General features: G+C 47.8%; 1 protein-coding gene across 2 annotated transcripts in view; it reads right to left on the bottom strand.

Moving 5' to 3' along the window:
• The window catches only part of NFIA (nuclear factor I A), a 247,803-nt gene extending 224,916 nt beyond the window's left edge, over positions 1-22,887 (bottom strand). For both annotated transcript variants that reach the window (XM_086617088.1, XM_086617089.1), the window contains exons 1-2: positions 22,604-22,887; positions 16,327-16,858 (exon numbers count right to left, since the gene is read on the bottom strand). In XM_086617088.1, coding sequence (XP_086473214.1) covers positions 16,327-16,858; positions 22,604-22,630 — 559 coding nt within the window. In that variant the 5' untranslated portion in view covers positions 22,631-22,887. The remainder of the gene's footprint in view (positions 1-16,326; positions 16,859-22,603) is intronic.
• Between the last annotated feature and the right edge of the window lie 1,048 nt (positions 22,888-23,935).

The following is a 23,935-nucleotide window of genomic DNA, read 5'->3' as shown; positions in this document are numbered from 1 at the left end:
TTATTTTTTATTTTCACGTCCCGCCAGTCCCGACCCGACGACACCGACCATTCCGTGTGAGCTTGCGAGATCCTGGGAAATAAAAGTATTGGAAGGCCGATGGCGGCTCCTTGCCTCCACGCATTACGCTAACGCTTTATTTCTTCCTAAAGTGACAATCCCCGATACCCTTTTTGGGTTTAGCCCATTTTAATCTTGGCAGGAAGTGTAAATCTGTGCGCTCAGCAGCACTGCAGTCTTGCTGGCTGTCAACATTTTGCCTCCGCCACTGCTTGAGAGGTATTCCTGTCATTTCACCGGGGTAGGAGACTTCTCCGTCTGACATACGAAATCTCCCCAAAGCAGTACGTCATGGCAAAACGCCGGCAAACGTACCCCACTCACCGTATTTCACGTCATTTCGGTAGCTCAGAGTTGCTCTCACAGCAACTGCTATATGCAATACAGCATGAGATGCTATACGCAACACGAGGAGCCCGTTGCGGGCAGCTTCACGGGTAGAGAAAGGGAAATATCCACGAAAGAACCCAGAAAAAAAAACCCTCCACCCATCTCCCCATCGCCTCCAGACTTTATGAGCTTACTCCAGTGTGTTTCAAACGGACGAGCGGCTCGCGTGCAGCGCGGCGAGCCTGCCTACCCAAACACGTGCCCGTGCTCCCCGAGAGCCGTCGGGGGCTGCTCGGCTCCTCTCCGTGCAGAAATTGTGAGTCTGGAAAAAACGAGCGAGCGGAGCAAGGCGTGCTGCAGTTCAGAAACGGCCATTTAGCCAAATTGCATACCTGTGCTGTGTCAGCTATATGGTAGATTCATCTCATTCCATTGGTCTAATGGATAGCAATTGAATTTAATTAGCAAAACTACTTTGACTTAGTCTCATACTGTGCTGAACGTAATGAAATCTTTCTCCTCTCTCTCTCCCCCTCCTCTTTTTTTTTTTTTCCCCTCAAATAAAGAATGTCCTTAACTGCATTCCACTGTTAGAATATTAAAAGCTATATATGTTACTCCTAAGGACAGAGTACAGCCATCCCCTTTCACAGGCTTTAGATTTAGTTATTGTATTACATAACATAAAATAATTAAAAAGATACTTCGATAGTTACACACAGTATAAATTCAATTACCGCGATGTCTCCATTAAAAGCACTTTTATAGTATGAATAAAATGCAAATCCTCTTTATGGATCAATACCAGAAACATAATTCTACGCTTCATCCTGAGAAGGAAGTTAGCCTTAATAAATCATCCTCTTAGGTTGAAAAAAAAAAAAAAAAAGAGTTGAAAAGATATATATTTGAAGGTAATTCTCTAAAGCAGACACGCTGCTCCTATTTCTTCTGGGCTCGTTTTTTAGCAGCGAGGTTCTAGGGCTGCACCTCCTGCTTTCGTACAGACCCTGCCAAGGAGAAGGATGCCAAGGAGGAGAAAAGCCCCGGCCATGCCAACCGGTGCCGCAGCCGCTTGCCGTTCTGCCTGGATTTATTGAAACGCCTCGATCCTGCAGCAAGAAGTTTTGCAGCAACTCATCCCCCCCCTCCCTGAAATCAAGTGAAAAGAAATTCCTCGGGATGGGTTTGGAGGGAATATTACTACTGAGCCTAACTTTTGCCTGGCCGGGCACAGTGAGACAAGTTCCTATGATTGATTATGGTGGTATCTCTGTATCTCTGACTTTGAACCATAACCTTTTTTGCGCACAGTGACAGTTGGGACCTACCATTTGCCATCTGTAGAGATGGTGGGGGAGAAAAGGACTTCGCTTACATTAATCAACCAATTAAGAAGAGACTTAAACAAAACACTAAAGCATAATAAAAACCTGACTGCTTAATCGCTTTCTACTTTTAATAGTTGCCTTCCTGTAGTCTGCTGATGGGAGCTGCACTGCTCTGCCCAGCCTGTGCCAGGGACGGGGCTCAGGCCCCAGGGCTGGGCACTACTCGATCTCAAATGAAGCTGAGGGTCCTCTGTTCTGGCAGGACTGAGTTCCCTACAGAAAAAAAAAAACCAAACCCAAACATAAAAGTTTGGATATACAAGTTGTAAATCACAGCCGTCCAACACGGCCGGGCTCTCCCGTCAACTGCAATCATTAGAGAATTATTTTCATGAGTGTAATATTAGTAACTAATCAAAGACACAAATCACTGCTTCAGTAAGAATTAACCTTTTCTTTCAAAGCGTGGGGCAGCACCAAGAGACCCCACATATATTGTCACTGCCCCCTCCCTCGTGGTTGGCAGCACATCCCGAAGGAGAGACCGAAATAGCAGCCAAATAACTGGGGGTGGACTCTCCCTCCGGCCACCCCGATGCGGGTCTGGAGAGGATCCACGCGCCCGGCCCGAGCAACTTGGATGCTAATTCTGCTCTCAGGGACGGTGTGTAAAACCACTTTTGTGCAATCTGGTAGAGAAATCTGCCTTCCCCTCGCTGGGTTTGGTGAGACACCTTGTGCAACACACGCTCTGCGCTGAGGAAGAGGAGGACGGAGACCTCCGCCTTTCTGAAACGTACCCTCGTTTGTGTCTCCAGCTATGAGGTTGTGTTGTCAGGAGCCATTTGCAAGGCCGCAACCACAGCTGGACCCATACCATCATCCAGAGGTACCACAGCAGCATCTCCAACAGCTGCCAGTTTCTGCTGCCTCTGGGGTACCCACCAGTGCAGCTCTTAGAAGGCCTCTTAGACTTTCCTACTTAGTGAAGCTATAGGAGAACACGCATTCATACTGATAAAAAATAAATCCTTTATTAGAAGGAATCATCTTCAACTCGAGGCATTTCGTACATGCCCAGATATTGCTAAATTTCCCTTCGCCATGACCCGCAAAGGAAACGGACTGTTTTCTTTGCAAGCGCGTACTTACGGACAAGGTGTGCAAAAACCCCCACAATCGACTCAAGATCTGATCAGCCAAGAAAACGTACAGTGTAACTACAATAAATAACTTTTTTATGATATTTAATAATTGAAGTTTGGAACGAATTTGTAGAGGTTGGCTAAGATGGTCTCTCCATACTTATACTATGTGTCTCTTTGTCTATTGTTCTTTTTAATACATTGCATCTGTAAAAAAAAATTGCAACCTACTTCGTACAATTACTGCACTGAAGTCCCAAGCAATCTATCAAATTGTCATACATTTTCTCCACATTAAACCTTTTTAAAAATCTTTCCTTTTTTTGTCTACATTTCAAGAAAACGCAGAAGAAAATTTACTTGGCCCCAAAAAACGCACAATGAAACACGTTATTCATCAAGCCTGGTAACAAGAGGAGTTTGTGATACTGTGTCAGGAGAGCAAATAATCCCCAAAGTGGTGTGTTAAAGTTGTGGAAGGTTTGTAAATCAACAAAATTTAGAGCATCAATAAAACTGCAACCAATAGGGCTCTGGAAAAATCCCCCCCCGGGCAGGTTCTTCTTATGGAGGTTTGCTGAAGCTCTTTTCTGCAGCACTTGAAGCCACCCCTGAAAGGGGGTGCTGAGGTTGCTGGTGGTCTGTCACCCCCAAGGGAGGGACAATGACACGGCCAAGGCTCACGGGGTGGCCGGACACTGGGCTGGGTTATGGAAAAGCGCGGCATTACCAAAGACTATCCATTATTAAGGAAAATGCTTTTATCTATTGATGGCACCCAAAAACAACGAGGAGGAACATGAAGCAATGGGTGGGTGAGGGGGAAGGTGAAGGGCAAACTGGGATTATTTCAGCTTGAAACTGGATGAAACGCCGGGAGGAGGGGGATTATTTTGTCTACTAGTATAAAAACTCTCTGTGCCGAGGTTTCCAGCGTTTGAGGGACCATCTCTACTTTATAACAGTGTGCAGAAATGTGCAGATTTTGCCTTAATTTCTGTTAGCTCCCGATAAATAAGACCTATGATAAGGGATGTGATAAAGCTCTGCTGAGGATGGGAAGATGAGGATCCCTCTCCTATGAATTATAGGGAAAAAAATTGATCTCCAACTCTGCCTTCCTCCTTCTTTCCTTCATTGCTTCCTCTGGAAGAGGTTCCCATGGGGCTAGAGGAGCCCTGCATCCCGCGGGAGCCTCAGCATCCCACAGATACCGTGGTCGGTCACCGGTCTCTGGGTCCCACCACCTTTGGGACCGTAAGCTAATTTAAAATAAAGGCAAAACACTGAATGATTTGCCCTCCGCAATTTCCAAACGCCAAAGTCTCACCCTCCGAACCTGGTTTGCGCTGCCAGTCCCAATTCTTGCAAAACAAAGAAATCTGTTTAGGCTCCAGGAAATCCCACGTGTTACCGTTACTAATTCAAGCCCAATTGCATTTGCGGTACCGTCAGGTCTTTAGGACGATCCTGCGCCATTCCCGATGTCGGGAAAACCGTACGCTTAATTATCTTCTTTAATAATGCCATGGTATGGGATTTATTAAACAGGCTCCTTATTTGTAAACAAAATCAGAGCCACAAACGTGCAAAGATAGTCGCACTTCCTGGCTAAATAAGAGGCAGACAAAGGGCCCTAATGATGCACCAAAAATGCTAACCAAAAATGTACTCTTTAAAAAGATCACCAATTTAATGCTTTTTGTATTTCATTTATCAGCCATGTAGTCATCATTCCCCTCCCTACCACCATCTGTACACACTTTCCCAATAGACCATCACAGCTGTCCCGTTTCTCACACAAACAGTACCTTTTATATGCTTCCCAACTGTTTTTAATAACTGTTCTGTGCACAGCACTGTACTTCCTTTGTTTTCTTTTTTTTGGCCTTTTTTTTAAATACCAAAAAGAGGTATAATCCAAACAAACAGGTCATCGCGGCAATCGGTATAGGAAGGCAATTAAAATGGTAAATGCCACCATGGCCACTGACCCGTCCTCGAGCCGCACCGGTGGCCCCAGCACGGAGTTGGAAAGTTCCCTGGAGAAGTTGCTGAGGTAGACGAAGCTTGTTCAAAAAACAATGTACACGAGCAAGACTGGCCGAGGGATCCTTCATCCTTTTTAATGAGGAAATATTATTAAGATACTGCTCGTGCAACCAGAGGAAGTTTTTTGAGGCTTTCAAGCCACGTTTAACTCAAAGATGCCACTGCCCCGTATTTCAGAACCATGTGGACAGAAACATCCCATTTTTCTTTCAAACTCTGGCTCACTTCACTCCTTGCAAACGCCCTGCGCATCCTGATTTTGCATCACCGGCGTTCGTGCCTTCCCTACACCCACCCCTGCTGCCGACGGCGGCACTGTCGGGACCTCAAGCCGGGTTGGACCGCACGAGCTTGGTGGCCCACAGTGGGGATTGAAGGCACCGAGCAACTGAGGACAACTCGTCCCCAAGTCCCAGAGGCAAATGAAGCCGCTTGCAAAGGGCAATAGCAGGGAGATATCCAGCCAGGAACGGAGAGAAAAGTGGGACTTTCTCAGTGACACATTTCATGGAAAACCTACTCTACGCAATAGGATGTTCAGGAATGAAAACTCTATATACTTCTTTTTTTCCAGGGCAATGCCCACAGAGTCCTTCAGCATGGTGCAGGGAGATGTGCACGTCCGCCCCGGCAGCACACAAATAGCCCTTAGCCGGGTCCTCGGCTGCATGAAGGGCACATGGAGAGGTCCCTGCGCTCCGCACAAGACCGCAGCAGATAACCAAGCTCCGGGACGGGACGGGGACACTGCTCGTGCTGTCCTCGTCCCATGGGCAGACAGCTTCACGCCCTGGGACCGCTCACAGCGGAGACACATCTCACTTTTCTATAGAAGAGTTTATTACTAAAGACCGTGCATGTGGAAAATAACTGACCCGCTCTCAGTTCCCATCACAATTTTGACATCCAGCTTTTGACCAGAAAAAGAAGGAACGTCCATGTTTAAAGTCGGAGACGCAAGCATACATCCCCCATCAGCGCTGAGCTCCCTGCCTGGGTGTTTATAACTGCGTCTGCCCCACGAGAACCTAAACCAGAGCTGTTGAAGCCGATGTCCTTCTCTACTGGGAAAAAAAAAAAAAAAAAAGGTCTCGACCACAAAAATCCCACTTCTTACCTGACTGTTCTGTGTTTTTCCCAACTTTTCCAGCAATAGCCAACCCACGCTCGCGAGGCTTCAGCCGCTATCAAGGCTGATCCTCCCACAGCCAGGGAAGCCGTTTGTGAAGCTTTCAAATAAAATGATGCACGATTTACTTTTTAGCTCAGCAACAATTACTTTCTACTTTTTAACATAGAAACAAACATAAATAAGTTCGTTGGCTATTTTTAATGAAGTCCTCACCGCGTCAGGAAACGTCCTCGTCATCACACAATTACAGCATTGCAGTGGCTATTCTCCCCAAAAGGGATCCCAACAATAGCTGGGCTTTAGAAAAGCATCCTGATACAAAGAATTCATTCTTCTGATTTACTTGAAACTACTTTGCCTTAAGAAAAAAAAAAAAACCACAACTGAATTAAATTTAAATGTTACCCTAAGTTACCCTAGCATCACTCAAGGATTTGGCCATTCTCTTCCATGTTAAATTAAAGCCTTATTGGGTAAAAAGATCAGACAACATTTCGAGCGAACATCCTTAGGATGAAATCTGATTGACAACGTACTTCTGCATTAAAATCTCCAGTAAGTGCTCATCTTGACCAGAATCGTAGCAACTATCCAACTTGACTTTTGATACCTTTACAGGAGTTCGTCCCTGCCCTTTCAGTGCATCACAAAGTACTTTGTGACACACGTACTGCCTTTACACACACAAACGGTCATTTAAGCAGACGCGATGTTTATTACAAAGCTCACGCGGCTCATTATCTGTCCCTCACACACAAGGCTAAATCTGTAGATGTAGAAAAAAACGACACGAACAAGGCTGTCTCAACACTTTCTGTTGAGTTCTTCCTCCTTTCTTTCTCCTGAAACCTTCAGCGGACTGTGCACAGAGCCTGTGCTTGCTGTGCAAACTCTCCCCTCGCCGGGTGCTCTGGTTTAGGACTAGTCCGAGCCTAAGAGGGCTGTACGGAGCTGTCTCCCTACCAAATATTTCTCTTGAGTTTGCAAACACGTTTTGCACCCAGCAATGATCCCCGCAGCCACGCACTGAGTTTCCTGGGCTGAAGAGCGCTCCTCTTCTCCCATCGTACGTTACTTGGAATCATAGAACCATTTAGGTTGGAAAAGACTTCTAAGATCATCGAGTACAACCATACTCGACGTGGGGCGACCGAGGCTGGGATGAGAAGAGCTATGTGCAGCACAGGGGACGGTGCAGAGCAGGTTTAGGCTTTGTTAAGATACTGACGCGATGAGCACATTATGGATATGACAAATGGATGAAAACAAGGAGAAGGGAAAACACCAGCTACACCTCTGTGGCCAGGCCTAAGCGCCACGATGGCGAATCCGGAGGATTTGCTGTCACCTGCAAGTGATGCCGCATCAGTTTTACATCCCATGGCAGGTGTGTGCTCCATCCCCATACGCGTCGCCAGCCTTGCCCGGAGCCTGCGTATCACTGGGTCTCGGGCAGCACAAACTCACCGGTGCCACCGTCCAGCTCTCCGCAGTGCCAGTGAGAGCCGGGGATGGACACAACCTCCCGTGGGGTGTGTGCACCAGGCAGATGAGATGGGCAGGAGAAACCCACCAACCAGTCCCTTTCCTGGGTAACACTGAGGGCCTCCCACTGCACCCCATGGGTGTCCTGCTGGAGGAGATCTGCGGCATACACCCTCGTGGTGATGTTTAAAAATGACTTTTTTTACATCATCAAAAAATCCAGAGCATCAGTGAGTTTTATCTCATCGACCAAGTAACCACCAGGTCCCATGCTCGCACCACCCTCTCCAGCACAACCAGCTCACCTGGCCGAAAAACCTGTCACCTGCCTCGGACACCCACCAACTCCAGGATAATTTTGTCCTTCACAACAGATATATCTCACCCCAAAACATGAACATGCTGAAACATCCAATCATGCCCTGGCACGCATGCCAAAAAAAAAAAAAGCCCATGGCAACAAAGACGACAGCTTGCCAATGGCAGCTGCTGCACGCACACACAAAATTAAACTATATTCTTCTGAAAAGGGATATTATTATGGCATTTGTTTCCCCTTACCCATCACCCTCACCCATTCTCTCACAAAATAAAGGGGGAAATATCAACACATATCAAACATCAGGAGAGATGGATTTAAAAAAAAAAAAAAAAAAAAAAAAGAGAGAGAGAGGCACTGCCCTGAGGAGGGATGGGATGGAGAACGTAGGGTTTAACGGGAGATTCCAACTGGGATCGGGGCTGGATACGCAGAGCTGCGCTGAAATACCGGCTCACCTATGGCAGTTGTACGGCACAGGCAAGTAAAACATTCCGCCTTTTCACCGCGGGAGGCCCGTGGATGCTGAATTGCATCGAGTTTGGTCAAGCTGGCCCTCAGCTATAACACAGATCTGCAAATGCATGTTTATATACATTAAATAGCATCTGACGACACCCATCTTCGCTTCCTTTCCCTGGTGCGAACCTCCCGTGCTGCTACGTGACGCACGAGATAGCCGTCTCCTCACTTGTGAAGATAAATGTCATATCGGACCTCTGACATCATGTATTCTCCGAGTAATTATTTTTGATATCATAAGAGTTGTACAGGGTGCACAATAAAATTAAAAAGTAGAAAGCAAGGTTAATAAGATTATCGCGGTGGTATAATAGGTAATGCATTTTGTAGTATATCCTTAAATCTGCCCTCTCAAAACGTAATTAAATAACTGTGATTTATATTTTAAAGGAACGCAGACACGCAGTGTATCCTCCTACCCACGTATGCTAATTGCTTTCAGCCCCTAAAAATCACACACTTGTTTGCAGCTTTTTAATCCTCGTGTGTAAATAACCCGACTCAGGTCCAAGTTATGAACAATAAAGTCCAGGAAAGTTTCAGAATAGCGTGTCATTAAACCTGTCTTGATTTTATCTTGCTAATCTAACGGCACTGATGAGTACCGAAGCCCATGGAGAAGAAGGAATGACTCCCCGGGGCCTTTTGCACCGGACTAAGAGCCAACGCGCCGGCTTGCCGTGACACCAGGATAGCACTCAGACTGGGAAGGTGGCTATTAAGGACCCGGAGAAGTGACCAAGACCCCCTGAGGAGGAATCGATGGATGTACAAGCCCAGCATCCCCCCGTCCTCGGCCTCACCATGGGTCCGCATGCGCCGCGGCGGCACAGGGACCGCGGGTGCCGTCTGCCTACACGCTTCGCTATAGGCACAACTCAACCGCGCGGCTCTCCATTTTGTGCTCGCACGTGAGAGTCCGGCACACAAAATGGAGGCCACCATGTATTTTATGGACAGCAAATACGAATCCAGCCTGAATCCATCCCCACCGCGGGGGTCACGTCCTCCTCCGACGTGCTGAGCCGCGACGATGCCACGCGCGGGGCTGAGCTCAGACACCCACATCCATCCCCTGGGTGGGGACATGGAGGGACGCTAGCTAGAAACACTCCCGAAAAATATATAAATGCACCGTTATCTCTTCAAGATTAATTACGCTGTGACAAGGGGATCGGCCACGGCGCTGCCCTTGCAATTGGGCATAAAATGCTGCATTCCCCCAAAGAACTTGTTGGGATAAAACTGCCCCACGCATCACAGGCACCATGACCGGTGCGATGATCCCAGCTGGGCTTTTTTGGTGGCTACCATGATGCAGGCGATAATTAACAACAACCAAAAATGAAGCGAAAGAAGAGCATCGCATGAACAGGAAAAAAAATACCACCGACAACTCTTATCTACCAAGAGCCCTCACCATCATGAGGAAACCTTCAGGGTCGGCTGCTGTGAGGAGGCTAAAATAATTTGCCCTGAATTTACAGCCTGTAATTTAATCAGCAGCTCCAGCTCTTGTCTGTGCAGAAGGGAGTGGGGGCAGAGCTGGACCGGCGGATCCCAGGGAGGATGCCCCAAAAGCCGTCCCACCGGGGACAGTCCCCAAGCCCCGGAGGGTCCAACTTTGGGACATGTGTGGCCAAGTGCAGCCTTTTGGGGAGGGGTTGAGGGTTTACAGAGCAGCAGGCCAGGGTTTGTTTGCTGGTTGCAAAAGCCTCGGCTGGTGCCTGAACCCAAAGCATCGAGGGGAGGAGGAGGAGGAGGAGGAGGAGGAGGAGCTGCGAAGAAGCTCAAGGCACGAAAAGCGAGGGATGCCCTTTCCTTTACATCCAAACAGGGAGAAAATACATAATTGTAATAATAAATAGCGGGTTTTATGAACAATTAGGATTCTGCTGTCTCTTTGAAGGGTCTGAAAAGCTGACACGATGTTTTGGGTTCTCCAGATCCAGCTTTGAGGCCTCAACCAAGAGAAACATTCAGCCCCGCTGTGTACAGCAGTGACCACAACAAAGATTGTGGTTTCTCCCACACTCGCCTTAAATAGATCTAAATTAATGCTATTCATCATTGGGTGGAAAAGAAGGGAAATATAAAAGCACAGTCACTTGTAGACAAGCCAGCAGCATTGGGCAACTTTCTTACCACTCAAAGGCTTCTCCCACTTCTGCACCTCGAAGCCCACCAGGGCCGGGAGGCATGGAAATAACGTGCCCTTAATACCGGCCGAACCCATCACCTGGAAAACATCCTGGGCATATGAAATACGTCTTTATCCCGTGTTTATTTGTTGTTGCTGCTGTTGTTGTTGTTGTTGGAGAAAAGGGAAAGCTAAACCACATGACTGAACTCCTGCCAGGGCTTCGTGATAGAGCAGACCGTCCTGAGTGCCGCACCAGTTAGTATGTGAATTATCACGGATACTCACCGGCTCAGTTACAACTGCACGGGGAGAGCAGTTGTCCCACCTAAATCCTGCTTCTGTCAGCTACTGCCCTGCTCCTGGCTGCAGAAAGCGGCCGGTCCCGCTCCCCAGAGCGGAGCCCACTGACAGATGGAGGTATCTTTCTGTGCCATGCAGGGCGTGTAGATCTCCATGTTTCGTGCACAGCCGTGATAGGGGGGTGCATGAAATTCGGGGTGCTGAGGAGCTGTAGCTCTCATCTCCCCACCTCTCCCGACCGAGATATAGACCCAGGCTCCCACCACTGACTTTTTACAGACACCTTATAAAGCTGAAGCAATACAAAAATCTGCCTTTTCCTCGTGTTCCTTGCGGGCAGAAATACCACGAGAAGCCTTCATTTCACTTTTTTCTTTAAAACCATAGTTTTTGCCATGATGAGACATCTAACAGAGGAAAAAAAAAAAAAAACACAACAACCCTATGAGCCTCCAAACATTAAAATCTCAGCTGAACACTGAACCGTTCAGGCTCCCCTGGGTGTGACCAGTGAGTCCTGGAAATACTTGTGTGAAATACCTGCTGCAAAGCTGGTGGAGTATTTTTTGGGAAGAGTAAATGTAATTTGTCTGTAGAAAATTTGTCTTTGCGTACAGACTATTAACATGGCAGACAAAACTTTAAGGACCGTTTTGGATGTACGCTGGAACAGCCACAGGCTGGAAGTAGGTTTTCAAAAGCCTTATACACGGAGGGGATGTCATGGATGCTTTAAAAGTCTTCAGATACGTGTAAAACCGACATATATATTACATATTATCTCCACAGAACAAACACCGTTTGAAACGTGCCCCTTTTAAACTACCATTATGAGCTGTCTAAAGAGCATTTTGGTTGAAACTTGGGAGGAAAGGAGGGGGGAAAAAAAAAAAAAGCCCACTGATCTTACACCTGCTCTTTAGCAGTGGGAAGTGGGTTCTCAATCTGTTAACATGACCATCTGGCCAATCTGCATATCACGGCTATCTGGATTACTGTACGATGGAATGACAATAACGTAGCCAAAACAAAAGTAAAACGCATCAAAAACTAACAGCAGCGCAGCCCTTTTGATTTTAAATTAAATAATAAATGCGGTATCACAGCAAAGCGAGAAAGTCAGCTAAATAATTAAAAACGAGCCTTCGCTACGGCATAATTAAGTAAACAATATGGTGTGTGTTTCTATATGAGCCGGCAATAGTTTCCACTGCCGAACGCTCCACTTTTGCAAAGCAGCTCTCCGGAGTTCAAGACGCTGCGACAGCTCTTTCGGTGACGCACGGTATCGTCAGGACACCTCTCGCATCCCTGCGACACGCCGAACCGGCTGTGGCTATTAACGGGATTAATGCGGCAACGATCGATACCGATTGCACTAAAAGATTACGACGCAAAGGCTTATGCACCTTCCGGGCTCCGCGGTACCTCCACGGGTATTTTGGCTGTCTGCGTTAACCAGTCTTTGGGTTATTCCCATCGATGCCTCTTTGGGGTGGTTCGAGTAGAAATGTTTTCAGGCGGCCAACGGGAACGTAAAATGGGTCTGCTTAAAGTTCAAGGTCATGCACTATATACTATTGCCCAGGCAATTAGCCACAGGGCACGTTTAGATGCTAAGTAAATTTTCACAGTCGCAGAAATAAGGCTGAACCTCTTGCATCTTCGCTGGCTTCTATTCTGACCACGAACCGAAGAACGAGCTCACGTAAATAAAACCCTACCCCCAGATTTTTCTTCAGTTTGGGATTTTTAAACGTCCTCCTGAAAGATTAAAAGATTTTCTCTGCCACAAATACCTCGCTAGCTTAATTCTCGCCCGAAGAGCATAACGATGGCCGTCCAAAAAAAATAAATCGGGTGTCACGGCATCGCTTCCTGGCCTGCCATCCAGCTTTGCCCACTGGAGAAGTCTCTAAAAACTGCTACCTCTCACAAAATTTAACTACTTCCATGGCAAATCTCGTCTCCAATCCAATCACATTAGCAGAAGGAACTCCAAAGCAGTAAAAAACTCCAGAAAGTTCTCGGTTGAGTGCCTACTAATGAACAAAGGTTAACTTTATCTAAAAGGTCAAATGCCTGGTGGCTAAGGTTGTGACCTTAACAACTTAAATTGTGACCTTGCCACGTGCCTAGTATATTGTAGATTCTGATACAGATCATCTGGTAAAGGACCGGTCATAAATTAGCTTTACTGTTTGACTCCCACAAAGAAAACGGTTTGCCACAATGGTTTCCAACTTGTCATTTGATACAAGCGGAGAATAAGTGAAAACTAAAAAGCAAACCCAAGTTCAGGGTATGAAAATGCCGCCTGCTTTTCGTTAAGCAGATTAGAAACTGCAAACTGAGAGCAATACTCTAGATTTCAATACGTTTTTTGGTCAACCTCTAATTCACAAAACACCGATCTTCCTTTGCTTTTTTTTTTCTTTATTTTTTCCGAACAAAAATTACATGTAGTTTGCCCATTTGCATATTTTTGTTTTCTCTTTCTAGCCAGTTCTTAAAGAGAATAATTGATTTCGGTAGCTTTGTAAGAAGCACTATTTAAATCTGTGCACATGTGTTCCCTTACAGATGATAGTGCCTACTGAAGAAAAAGCGTGGATTCAAAGCAATAATTATCGTACATGTTTAGAGGGAAAGGGACATCTCACTGCCGAAGTCATCTTGAATAAGGGCGTCTTGGAAAAGAATACTCCTCCCTCAAAAAAAAAGATGATGAAGAGTGGGGGGAAAACAAAAAAAAAAACAACAAGAAAAAGAGAAGCGAGCACTATGGGTGAAGAGGTCACAATGGTTTTGGCACGTATCTTCAAGCACGTTTCGGAGTCTGTGCCTCCTGCCAATACTGGCAACTTCTCAAAACTTTTAAGGAGGTAAAAACATTGTTTAGTGTTTACAAATCTTCTGTACTATAGCAGATGCTTGTCAAATCCGCTATATGTAAGTTGACCAGCCGACCTAATATTCGCGCTGGCGACTTCCTCCTTATACAAGAGGGGTCCATACATTTGGGGAGCGCGGTCTGATGGAGTTGGAGACAAAGGACCCTTAATATATTTTTTTTTTTTTTTCCCTTTTGTGATTTTCCTGTTGCGCACCCGGCACAAGCTGCCATTACTGCGGGTCTGCGGGAACCAATGGCTGTCAACTTGGCCAATGTTCAGGTGTAACAAAGACTGCTGGGATACATCGGAGGGGGAAAAAAAGGGGAAAAAATGGGAGGAAAAAAAAAAAGGTAGCCTATACACGAGGCTCTCGGTACACCTCTATGAAGCGATACAGACGGCGACCGCGGTGCGCTACCTCCTAAAGATCATTTTGCCCCCCTCCCCAGCAAGGTTGAGCAGCGAGTGCGCCAGCACGCGCTACTGCATTAAGAGCACAATGCGATGCGTGCAATCAGCAAACAACGGCCGAAAACACGGAGCGGGGCGGTCGGGACGAGCGCGTTACTGCTTACACAAAACGGTGAATCTAACCCAAAAAAACAAACAAAACAAAAAAAAACCACGAGACGAAGCCCCGCGCTAAGTTTCCGCGGCAAACGTCTAGTCTGAAGAACAATTAGTGCAATTGCTGCCTGTTGACAATGAAGGCAGAAATAACGAGGAGTTCGCTATCAAGGCTACCGTTTGCCAACAGCGTGCTGATAAGATGGTATATCCCTAATCACAACACCGAACTTTTGTAACATCTATTGCCCAACTGTTACAACAGGGAGTTATGGCTCCCTTCAAGCTCCCTGGAGTACTTCCACCACCCAGTCTGGTCCTCTTCTCCTCATCCTACAGTCTTCTGACCCTACACACCAGCCGGACCAAAGCCGTGGGTTTATATTAACAACTTTTGCACTCTGCAGAAAGCTGCTTTTCATTTAGGAAACACAATATGGACTGGTATTTACTGGCTCCACACTATATATAAATCTAAATAATAAAAAACTGTCTATATAGCAGTATATAGCCGTTGTCAGCCGTGGATATCAAAGCATTCTAAGCGCATCACCCCGCTCTGATGTACAGAGGAGGAAACTGAGGCAGACAAAAGGGATGTTTTTGGCCCACATCGCCCCAGCCCCGATCTCCCTTCAGTTAGCTATTAATCGGTAATCCTTCCTTCACCGTGCCTCATAATAAATCACAGAGTAAATAAACTCTTTTCCACGACATTTGCCTACCTCCCCTTCAAAATAAACGTGCAGTACGATTTACCGCAGCGCACCGAAGAGCAAAAGTGAGTTTTGCAGCTCATCTGTAGGAAATACAGTGAGGATACTCCAGAGTTATTTCTGAACGGGGCTCGTACCCGTAAAATTGCCGCGGCGACGCTGCCTATCACGACAACCGCTGCAGGGACTCAGCACAGAGAAACTTTGGGGTAGCCAAAACTTTCCGCGAGCCCCTCTGGAAGAAAGCGACGTTGGAAACACAGGCTCCCAGTGCTGTCATTTGCTCTACCGATATATATTTATAGAGAAGTGGTTTCTACTGATATGATTCCTCTCCCCTCTGCTCCTCTTTTTTTCCAGCTTGTCCAGCTTCTCAACTTTTGCAAGTCAGGCTGAAACCCAGGGGCACCTACACCTCCTATATGTGAAAACCGGGGCCCAGCACCTCACGCTCATGTGTTTTACTGCCATTTAATCACTCAGGAGAACTACAATAGCATATTATTTTATCCAGTCACCCTACTATCCATCCCCTGAGCACACAGAGTCACTCCACAGGCAGGGTGTACTTTGCGCTGGAGTCAGAGATCCCAAGATTTTCATTTTCATCACGAACAAAAACATCTCAGCGTATGCCCCCACCCCACCATAACCACAATATTATCAAACCAGGAATTCCTTTCAAGACCTGCTCAGCTTCTAGGTGTATAAATTGTGATATTCCAGGGGGGTTAAATGCCTCTTTTTCCCCATAGGATTATTCAGGGTTTCTTTCGCAGCCGCTCGGACCTGACGGCTGGGTTTGCTGTCAAGGGACCATCTTCCCCTGTCCCTCCGAGCCCAATCCTGCGGGATTTACACTCCCCATCCCATCCCTGCGGGGTGAGGATATCTGGTATTCCTGACTCGCAGGCCTCAGGCACCTCTAGCCCTCTCAGACTACTTTGTGCATAACATATACAAACTTTATTTTAAAAATTAAAATCTATCTGCTTTCCCCCCAAAAAAAAATCAGGATAAAGGAAGCCACAGCCGGCTGCAATCCCTCCTAGGACAACATTTAAGCTAACACCTGTGAAAGATGCCCGAAATGCTGTTAACCCAGGAAAACGAGAGCTGTTTTTACATGGCTGCACCTTAAAAATTGAAAAAAAAAAAAAAAAAATGAGGTGGGAGTTTTGGCACTCCCCTCATTGCCCCAGGAGGGCGATAACCGGCGTCCTCCGCTCCCTCCCCGCCTCATGCAGCCGCCGCCACCAGGGCACGGCACCCGGCACGGAGATAAAACCGAAAAGTTGTAGAAAGTGGTATAGAAAAAGGCACTTACCTGCTGCGTGCACAAAGTATGCCAAATATAAATCGAGTTCCTTAACAGAAACTCCTATATGGTGGGGCTGTACGCACAGCCCGGGGTTAGAGCACTGTGGGGACTTTACAAGGCGCTCGCCATCAGTACTTTCGAGCGGAATACCTTTAAATAAAATCACCATAACAAGGTCCAACCTCCAGACCTTATCTGCCTGGCGAAGGCAGTCAATTCTTCTCATCTTGCCCTTCTGGTCTGGATTGGAAAGAACGCAACACGGAGGCTTTTTTCCTGTGACTGTGAGAACAAAATCCTCCCGAAATTCAGGCCTGATATCTTTCCGGAGCTTTGCCAGAAGTCTGGATGCCCATTTTTGCTTTACCTCGGGTTTTTCACTTAGCAGTTCGTCCTTCACGGCTCTCTCTTCCTCTTTTGACATGCGTTTTTCATGTTTTTTGAAGTATTTTCTTTTTCGGGCTTGCAGGTTGAACCACGTGTACGCAAACGCTCGGACGTGAGGCAGAAGTGCTTCGATGAAGGGATGAAATTCATCCTGAAAAAAGTTACAGAGAAGGGTCGATGTCACCGAAACCATCAACAAAAAGCCTCCGGAAAAACGGGGCTTTCGCGAGGCGCTAAGGCCAGCCGGGATGGGGAGAATTTGGAGGGTGCTTGTACATTTTAGGGGTCGCAGGACTCGTATCTCTCGCTGACAGACCCCGACCCCGCCACCGCCGCGTCCCCGCTTCACCCCGCGCCGACCCAAAGCCTCCGCTCCCACCTCCCAAAAAACCCGTCGACCGACTTCAAAACGAGCACCCAGCCAGAAGATGGTACAACGATGGGGCCCCCTTCCCCAAATTCCAAATTTCTTTTTAAAAAAAAAAAAAAAAATGGGGAGAATGAGTTAAAAGCTAAAATCCCAGCCTTGAGTCCACTTGCGGAGCGCGTATCTCCCTTTGCTCTCTCCCTGACCCCACTGCTTGCGGTGTAGCCAGCGTATGCCCGCCAATTTGGCAAATCCTAAACATTTGGATGCCAATCAATGTTTGTATGGGGAAGTCTAAAGTATAGTAAAACTTTCCCTAAGATATATTTGGAAATAGCAGCAGGCAGTATAGTAAAATGCCAATATAGCTGCGTATACAAATACAATGAAGGGTGGTTTTCTCTCCGCTTCCGAAAGGGTGAAGGGAGTAGAAAGTAACGCGGTGGGTTTGCAGAATTACCCGGCGTGCGCGACAATAACTAACACTAAAATCCTCAAAACCCAGAGTCTGACAAATTTAAAATTAAAAAAAAAAAAAAAAAAGTTTGGTTTATATTTAGGCAAAAAGAAAAAAAATAAAAATCTGATATTCAGGCATATTAGGACAAGCCAAACTCCAAGTCTTTCTACAAAATAAAAGGCAAAAAGAAAAACTGAAAAATGCGGTAACTGAAAATCTTAGCATGGCTTGTGCAAATACATAAAGAATTATTTATTTTTTCTTTAAATGTCGTGTCATTTTCCATACATTTCAAAAGAAATGCCCTACTTGGAAAGTTAGTTTGGCCATCCAGAGACACTGCTTGCTTTGTGTAACGATGAGTTAAAGATCACCTCTCTTCCTTGGCACAAAAATAATCACGATTAAAATTACGCTGACGATAAAAAAATGCAAGAAAGACCCCCCCCCAATTTTGTTTTTTAAAAAAAAAAATATATATATATATGCTCAAAAAGTACTACATCAATCAGCCAGAGAGATCAAAACATATTATAATATACTAAGGCCATGCTTCTTGTTTTTCTCTGAATAAATGTATGACCGAACTCCAGGCTGCACATAAAAATGTATATAGCCTGTGGGGGCCCGATCCAGCACAGCGTGCTGGGAACATCCCTGCTTCCAAGGCCGAGTTCCTCCTGTTCTCAGGATTGGGCCCTCCAGGAGGGAAAAATAAAATAATTTGTGCAACGTTTCCCCCAGCGAGGTAAAAGCCACCCGCTGCCTTCTCGTGCAAGACAACATTGGGGATTTTTCAGATTAACTAACTTTTTTTTTAATTATCCCATGGAGTGCATTTCCTACTCAAACCATTTCAGGTCGTGCAAACATTGTTATTAAAGCAGACATGTTACGCGCTTTCAACACTTTATTTTAACTTACATTTTCTTTTCAAAAATTAGGAAAAATTGGGAAATCAATAGTAGAAATATCTATCAGCAAAATCCTGTTGTAATTCAAGACCTTCTGCTGACTTCCCAAAAGCTTTCATTGCACTTATTCTGAGTGGCCCCTGAATTGTAAATACTTCAATCTATAGGTAATATCGCAGCATTTATTTTTATTTCAAACACAGAGTGTTAAAAACTACTGAAACCGGCAAACAATATATTTCACTATAGCACAGCAGAGCGGCAGTAATCACAAGTACTATGAATGATTATTAAAATACAATCAGGTAAAATAAAATAAATCACTCCAATGATTGGCACATTCCTCTCCCCCCCCCCCCCCCAGCTGGAAAAGATCATCGTTTCGAATTTCAATAAAGTTGTTGTTTTTTTTTTTAAAAATTGCTGCAAGTTTGCAGTCGGCAGATTCAAAAAGTGAGAGGAGGCACAATCCCAGCACATGGAGCTGCTCTCACCCACCAGAAACAGCTCTCGCAGAGGAGGGGGGGGGAAGAAGAAAAAAAGAAAAGAAAAATAGAAAAACTACAGGTCTCTACAAGCTATTAAAAAACAAGCAACCCTCCCTTCTGATCCCTGCTGTCCTTCCCCTTCCCCACTCAGGGAGAGTCAAGGAAAAAAGGCCTTTTGTCAAGTGGAAGTTTATCTGCGAAGGTACACACTGCAGAGCCTCGACAGACCCACACCGAGCCAGGGGAACGCTGCGAGCCTTCCCAGTTTCTAAACGCCTCTTGGTACATCCTGAAATATTTCAACTTTTCTGCTTTAAGCAGCGCTTTGTCCTGCCTGATCTCATGTGCTCGGGACTTTTTTGGCTCGGCGCTGGACGCCATCCAAGACAGAGTCGCTTTAACCTGCACGAAAGCCGATTTCTACGATGTGAACCTGAAAGGGGAGGTAAAAACAACACCCGGGGAATGGGGAAAAAAAAAAAAAAAGCAACAAACAAACAAAAAAAGAGAAACCAAACCACTTGAAAAGACTTCGGGGGGAATGGGGGGGGAGTAAAAAAAAAAAAAAAAAAGATGTTTTTTGGTGTAAAGTCAGGGTCCATGGCTGAAGTAACTGAAAAGCGCGGCTGCTCGGCGCGCGAGGTGTGCGCGTCCCTATCAGACCCACCGTGTCTCTTCAAAATGGTGTACGAGGAGAAAAGGTTAATGACTCATAAACAGACCAACTTTCAAACTGTCTTGGTAAACACGCTGCTCCGTCAAATCGCACCGCTTCAATCTCGGCGGCGAGGTATTAGCAAAGTCGAAGTGGAAATAAAAGCTCTCAGGGTTGATCAAACAAAATTGGGCTGGAAGCAGGGACGGGGAGGGGGGAGCAGTTTCTGCACAGAACAATTATTTATTTCAGTGTTATTATAGCCACCCCCCAAAGAAAAAAAAAGTTTTGAAAATGTGTCAGTGCAAGTGTGCTAACAGATGTGCAGACCTGCCTGCAGCCTCGCTGCAAAATATCAAGATTTTAAGTAACTGATGGAAAAGGAGATGATCTTTGCCTTTCCCCAAGTTACCTTTAAGGGAAACTTTCAGAGTATTTGATAAAGACGTTTGCTTTCCCCCCTTGGTGTTTGGTGGGTCACCTAAAAATAAAAGGCACCAGAAAGCTGGGAAAGCGAGAATAAAAAGTTGTGGGTTTTTTTTTTTTCCATGGCACTACTCTCCAAAGTTTGAGGATACAGCTCTTCCAACAACAGCCTGTTTCTAAGCGGTACCTAAAATTTGGGCCGCCCAGTTTTGCATCGCTTACACCGAAATTCCCCTCTGCTCTCCAGAAAGGTGTTAAAAAGAAACAAGACGAAACAACAAACTACGCCGAAAGAGCCCCAAAACCCAGCCCAAAGGCGCCCGCAATAATGTAACACTGCAAAGAAGTCTTTTGAAACAATATATTTCTGCTGATCTTTTTGAAATTAAGCCAGCTACAGCGACCCTTGTTAATATTTTTACAATCCATTTGCTTGTAAATCTATTAGGAGATGTGCATATGTTCCCCAACTATTTCCTAGATCTTCAGCAGATATGTAAATGGAACGATGTTTAGATTTTTCCTGACAGATGATACAAAATGCTCGTGCCATTTCAGTTCCAGTGCTTGGATAAATAACGCTCCTAACTAGGATTTCTGTTTGTTTTCCTTTTCTAACCCACTTTTGAAAGCTTCCCTTTAAATCCGAACCAAAACTTAACACAAAAAAAAAAAAAAAAAAGGAAAAAAAATATCTCCATCCCCAAACTCGTATCAGTAAAAACTCCTGAAATGAAAAATAGGCAATTGCTTGGGGCTCACCCCCTTTTTCTACAGAAAATGACAGAATCACCTAATTGATCCTTCGGAGGGAAGAGTTTGTCAGGAGGCCTCTAATCCTCGTATTACTTTTCCAAACGTGCAACAAGAATGTGAGGTTTTCACAACTGAGTAAAAGCACCGTGCCTGGCTTTTTGATTTTTTCTTTTTTTTTTTTTTCTTAATTAAAAAAAAAAAAAGTTGGGGGGGGGGGAGGACCCGGGACAGGACACAGACACCAGGACAGGGAGCAACCGGCCCATGGATTTATTTTCTCTCCTTAACGTGCAACTGGGCCTACTAAAGCCAAGAAGCTCCACGTGCAGATGCGGAGCGATGCGGTACGTCGCCGGCCCTACGAGGAGCGGATTGCTGCCCCTCCTGAAGAAGCAGAACTGACAAAAACCAGGTATTTTTCAGAGTTGAATTACAGGCATAAACTTTAGCCAGGCAGAGCACGGAGTTGCATCCCGCGTCCTCTGCAAACTCCCTCCGCTCCCGTTTCCCTCCTGCCTTTAACCAAGCGGACGGTTTTTAAGCCCGGCGGAGTTTCGTGTCCCCGCCGGCCTGGCTTCTTCTCGCCAGGCACCCACAAATTTGGGGGAGGCTGGGGAAGGAATGGTGGGGGGGACACCACGGCGAGAGAAGGGGGACGAAACTTTTGCAGCTCTTCAGGCTGCCTGGGAAGCTGCCTCCCCTCTCGCTGCGTTTCCTTGCCTTTTTCTCGACGGAAAGAGCCTGGAGAGGCTTTCTCACCGGGAGAAAAAAAATATTCAAATTAAATTAATAAGAATAATGTAGTCAAAATCTCCTGCAGGAGGAAATAATCTGGGGTTTGAGTCCACCACAAAGCATTTCCTCGTTAAACCATTATATCCTGCTAATTGAAGGTGTGTAATTTAGCGTCCTGCAGCAGCGTGCGGGGTAAAGGCGGAGGGGGGGGGGGGGACACAGGAGGGGACCGGGTGCTGCTCCACGGCCGCTCAACTCGGGGCACAGCGGGGCGACATCCCCCCCCCCCACACCATCCCGTCCCGCCGCAAGCGGGGGGCGCAAAAGTTGAGCCGAGTCCCGCGGGGGGCCCGATCCCCGGGAGGGTTGCGGGGGGACACACATGACACACGCAGGACAAGTTTGCGGGTGTCCGTGTCCCCCCCCCTCCGCACCCCCTCCACCTCCCCGGTCCGGACTCCCGCTGGCGCGGCCTCCGCGGAGCTGCGCGGGTGCGGAGGGCACTCCGCGCAGGGGAGGCTGCACCGCGCCGCACCGCGGGAACGCACCCAGGTGCGGCGGACGGTCCGGGGCGAGGGGGGGGGGGGGGAAGCGCGGAGCCAGCGGGGACGATCCCGCCCGCGTCCCCCCCGCCGCCTAACCCCGGGTCCGGGGCGGGAGGAGCGGGGGGTGGGTGCGGGCCGTGCCGTGCCCGGCGCCTGGGGCTGGGAAAGGCGCAGCGGCTCGCAGCGCTGCCCGGGGCGCGGAGCGGCGGTGCGGGGCGCTCCGGCGCGGGCGGCGGCATCGATCGCGGATGACCAAGCACGGCGGGGCCGTGCGGAGCGTCCCGCAGCACCGCGCCCGCGCCACTTCTTCCCCCCCCCACCCCCCCCAACCTCTTATTAATTAAACCATTAATAAGTAGGCGCCATTAGCCATGTGCCGACACAAATGGCCGTGCGGGAAAGGGGGGTGGGGGGTGGGGGGGTGGGGGGGGATGCAAGCGAAAGGCAACAAAGTTAGTTTCGGCGAGCTGCGTTTCTGCCCCCTTCCCCGGCGCGCACGCACACGCACCCCCCGCAGCGCCGGCCCCATCGCGCCCCGGCAGCCGCTTACCTGGGTGAGACAGAGCGGAGAATACATGACTGCTGCGGGGGGCTGCGGTTTGGAGGTGTGCGTGTGCGGGGAGAGAGGGAGAGAGAGAGGGGGAGAGAGAGAGAGGGAGAGGGAGAGAGAGGAGGGGAAAAAAAGAGAGAGAGAGAGAGGAGAGGAGGGGGAGCCCCGAGCCTGCTTCTTGCTTTCACATTTCCAACTCTGCCAAACTGCAGCCAGCGCGGAGCCGCTCCATGAGCTGAACTTTAACCCCGCCTCGACTTTCCCGCACTACGCGCTCGGCATGCCTGCCCTGCGCGCCGTTAAAGGCATAGCGCACGCTGCGCGCCCCTCCGCCGCCCGCGGGCCCCCGTTCCGCGCCCCTCCGCGCCTCGCCGCTCTGCGCCGCGCCGCCCGCTCAGCGCTCCGCGCCGCCCGCCCGCCCGCGGGGGCGGGGAGGGGCGGGGAGGGGGCTGCGGCGCCGCCGCCTCCCTCCGCCCCGCCGCCCCGCAGCGCGGGCAGCCGCGGAGAGGCGAGCGGCGGTCGGCTCAAAGTTTTCTTGTTTTGGGTTTGTTTTTTTTTTTTTGGGGGGGGGGTTGTGTTTTGTTTTGGTGTTTGTTTTTTTTTTTTATGTGTTTTTTTTTTTTTTTTCCCCGACGGCTGCGGGGCTGCGGCTTCGCTCGGCCCTTGGCCGGGGAGGGGCGGGGGGGGGGGGGGGGAGGACGGACACGGGGGGAGCGACGCTGCGTTCACAACTTTCCCCATCCCCTTTGGCACTTGTCATTTTAAATCAAGCGCTTTATGGGCAGGGGTGCTTATTCCACTTAAATAATAATAATAGTAATAATAATAATAAAATAATAAATTAAAATAGCAACATATAAATTCATCTGCACGTCGCACACACGCTTACACAGACACCTCCCCCCCGTCCTCCTTTTACTAATAAAATCAGAAGCGAAGCGCTTAAAATTAAAAATACACCCGCGCCTCCTGCCACTTCTCGAGCGCATTGTTTTGGCACCGGCAAACGTTTGGGTTTGGGGTTTGGACGCTCTCCAGCCCGCTCATGGGGACTCGGAGGGTGTCCCGTGTGCTCTGTGTGTATGTGTGTGTGTGTGTGTGTGTGTGTCCCGCCTTGGGAATAGCGTTTCCTATTGATGCTGGAGGTGATTTAAGCGACACCCCCCCCCACCGCGTCCCTGCGCGGACGCGCAGGGCGGGGGGAACAGGGAAAAATCACATCCACAGGGGAACACAGGGAAAAATTCCCCCACGCAGCTTGTTTAAAAGGTAGCGGGAGGTGGGTTGCGCGGGGGTGGACGGGAGCGCTCCCCTCCGCCCCCGCGCAATGCC

The sequence above is a fragment of the Tauraco erythrolophus genome, chromosome 10, assembly GCF_009769465.1.
Source record: "Tauraco erythrolophus isolate bTauEry1 chromosome 10, bTauEry1.pri, whole genome shotgun sequence".
Classification (NCBI taxonomy): Eukaryota; Metazoa; Chordata; class Aves; order Musophagiformes; family Musophagidae; genus Tauraco; species Tauraco erythrolophus.
This window is presented reverse-complemented; position numbering and strand designations above follow the sequence as displayed.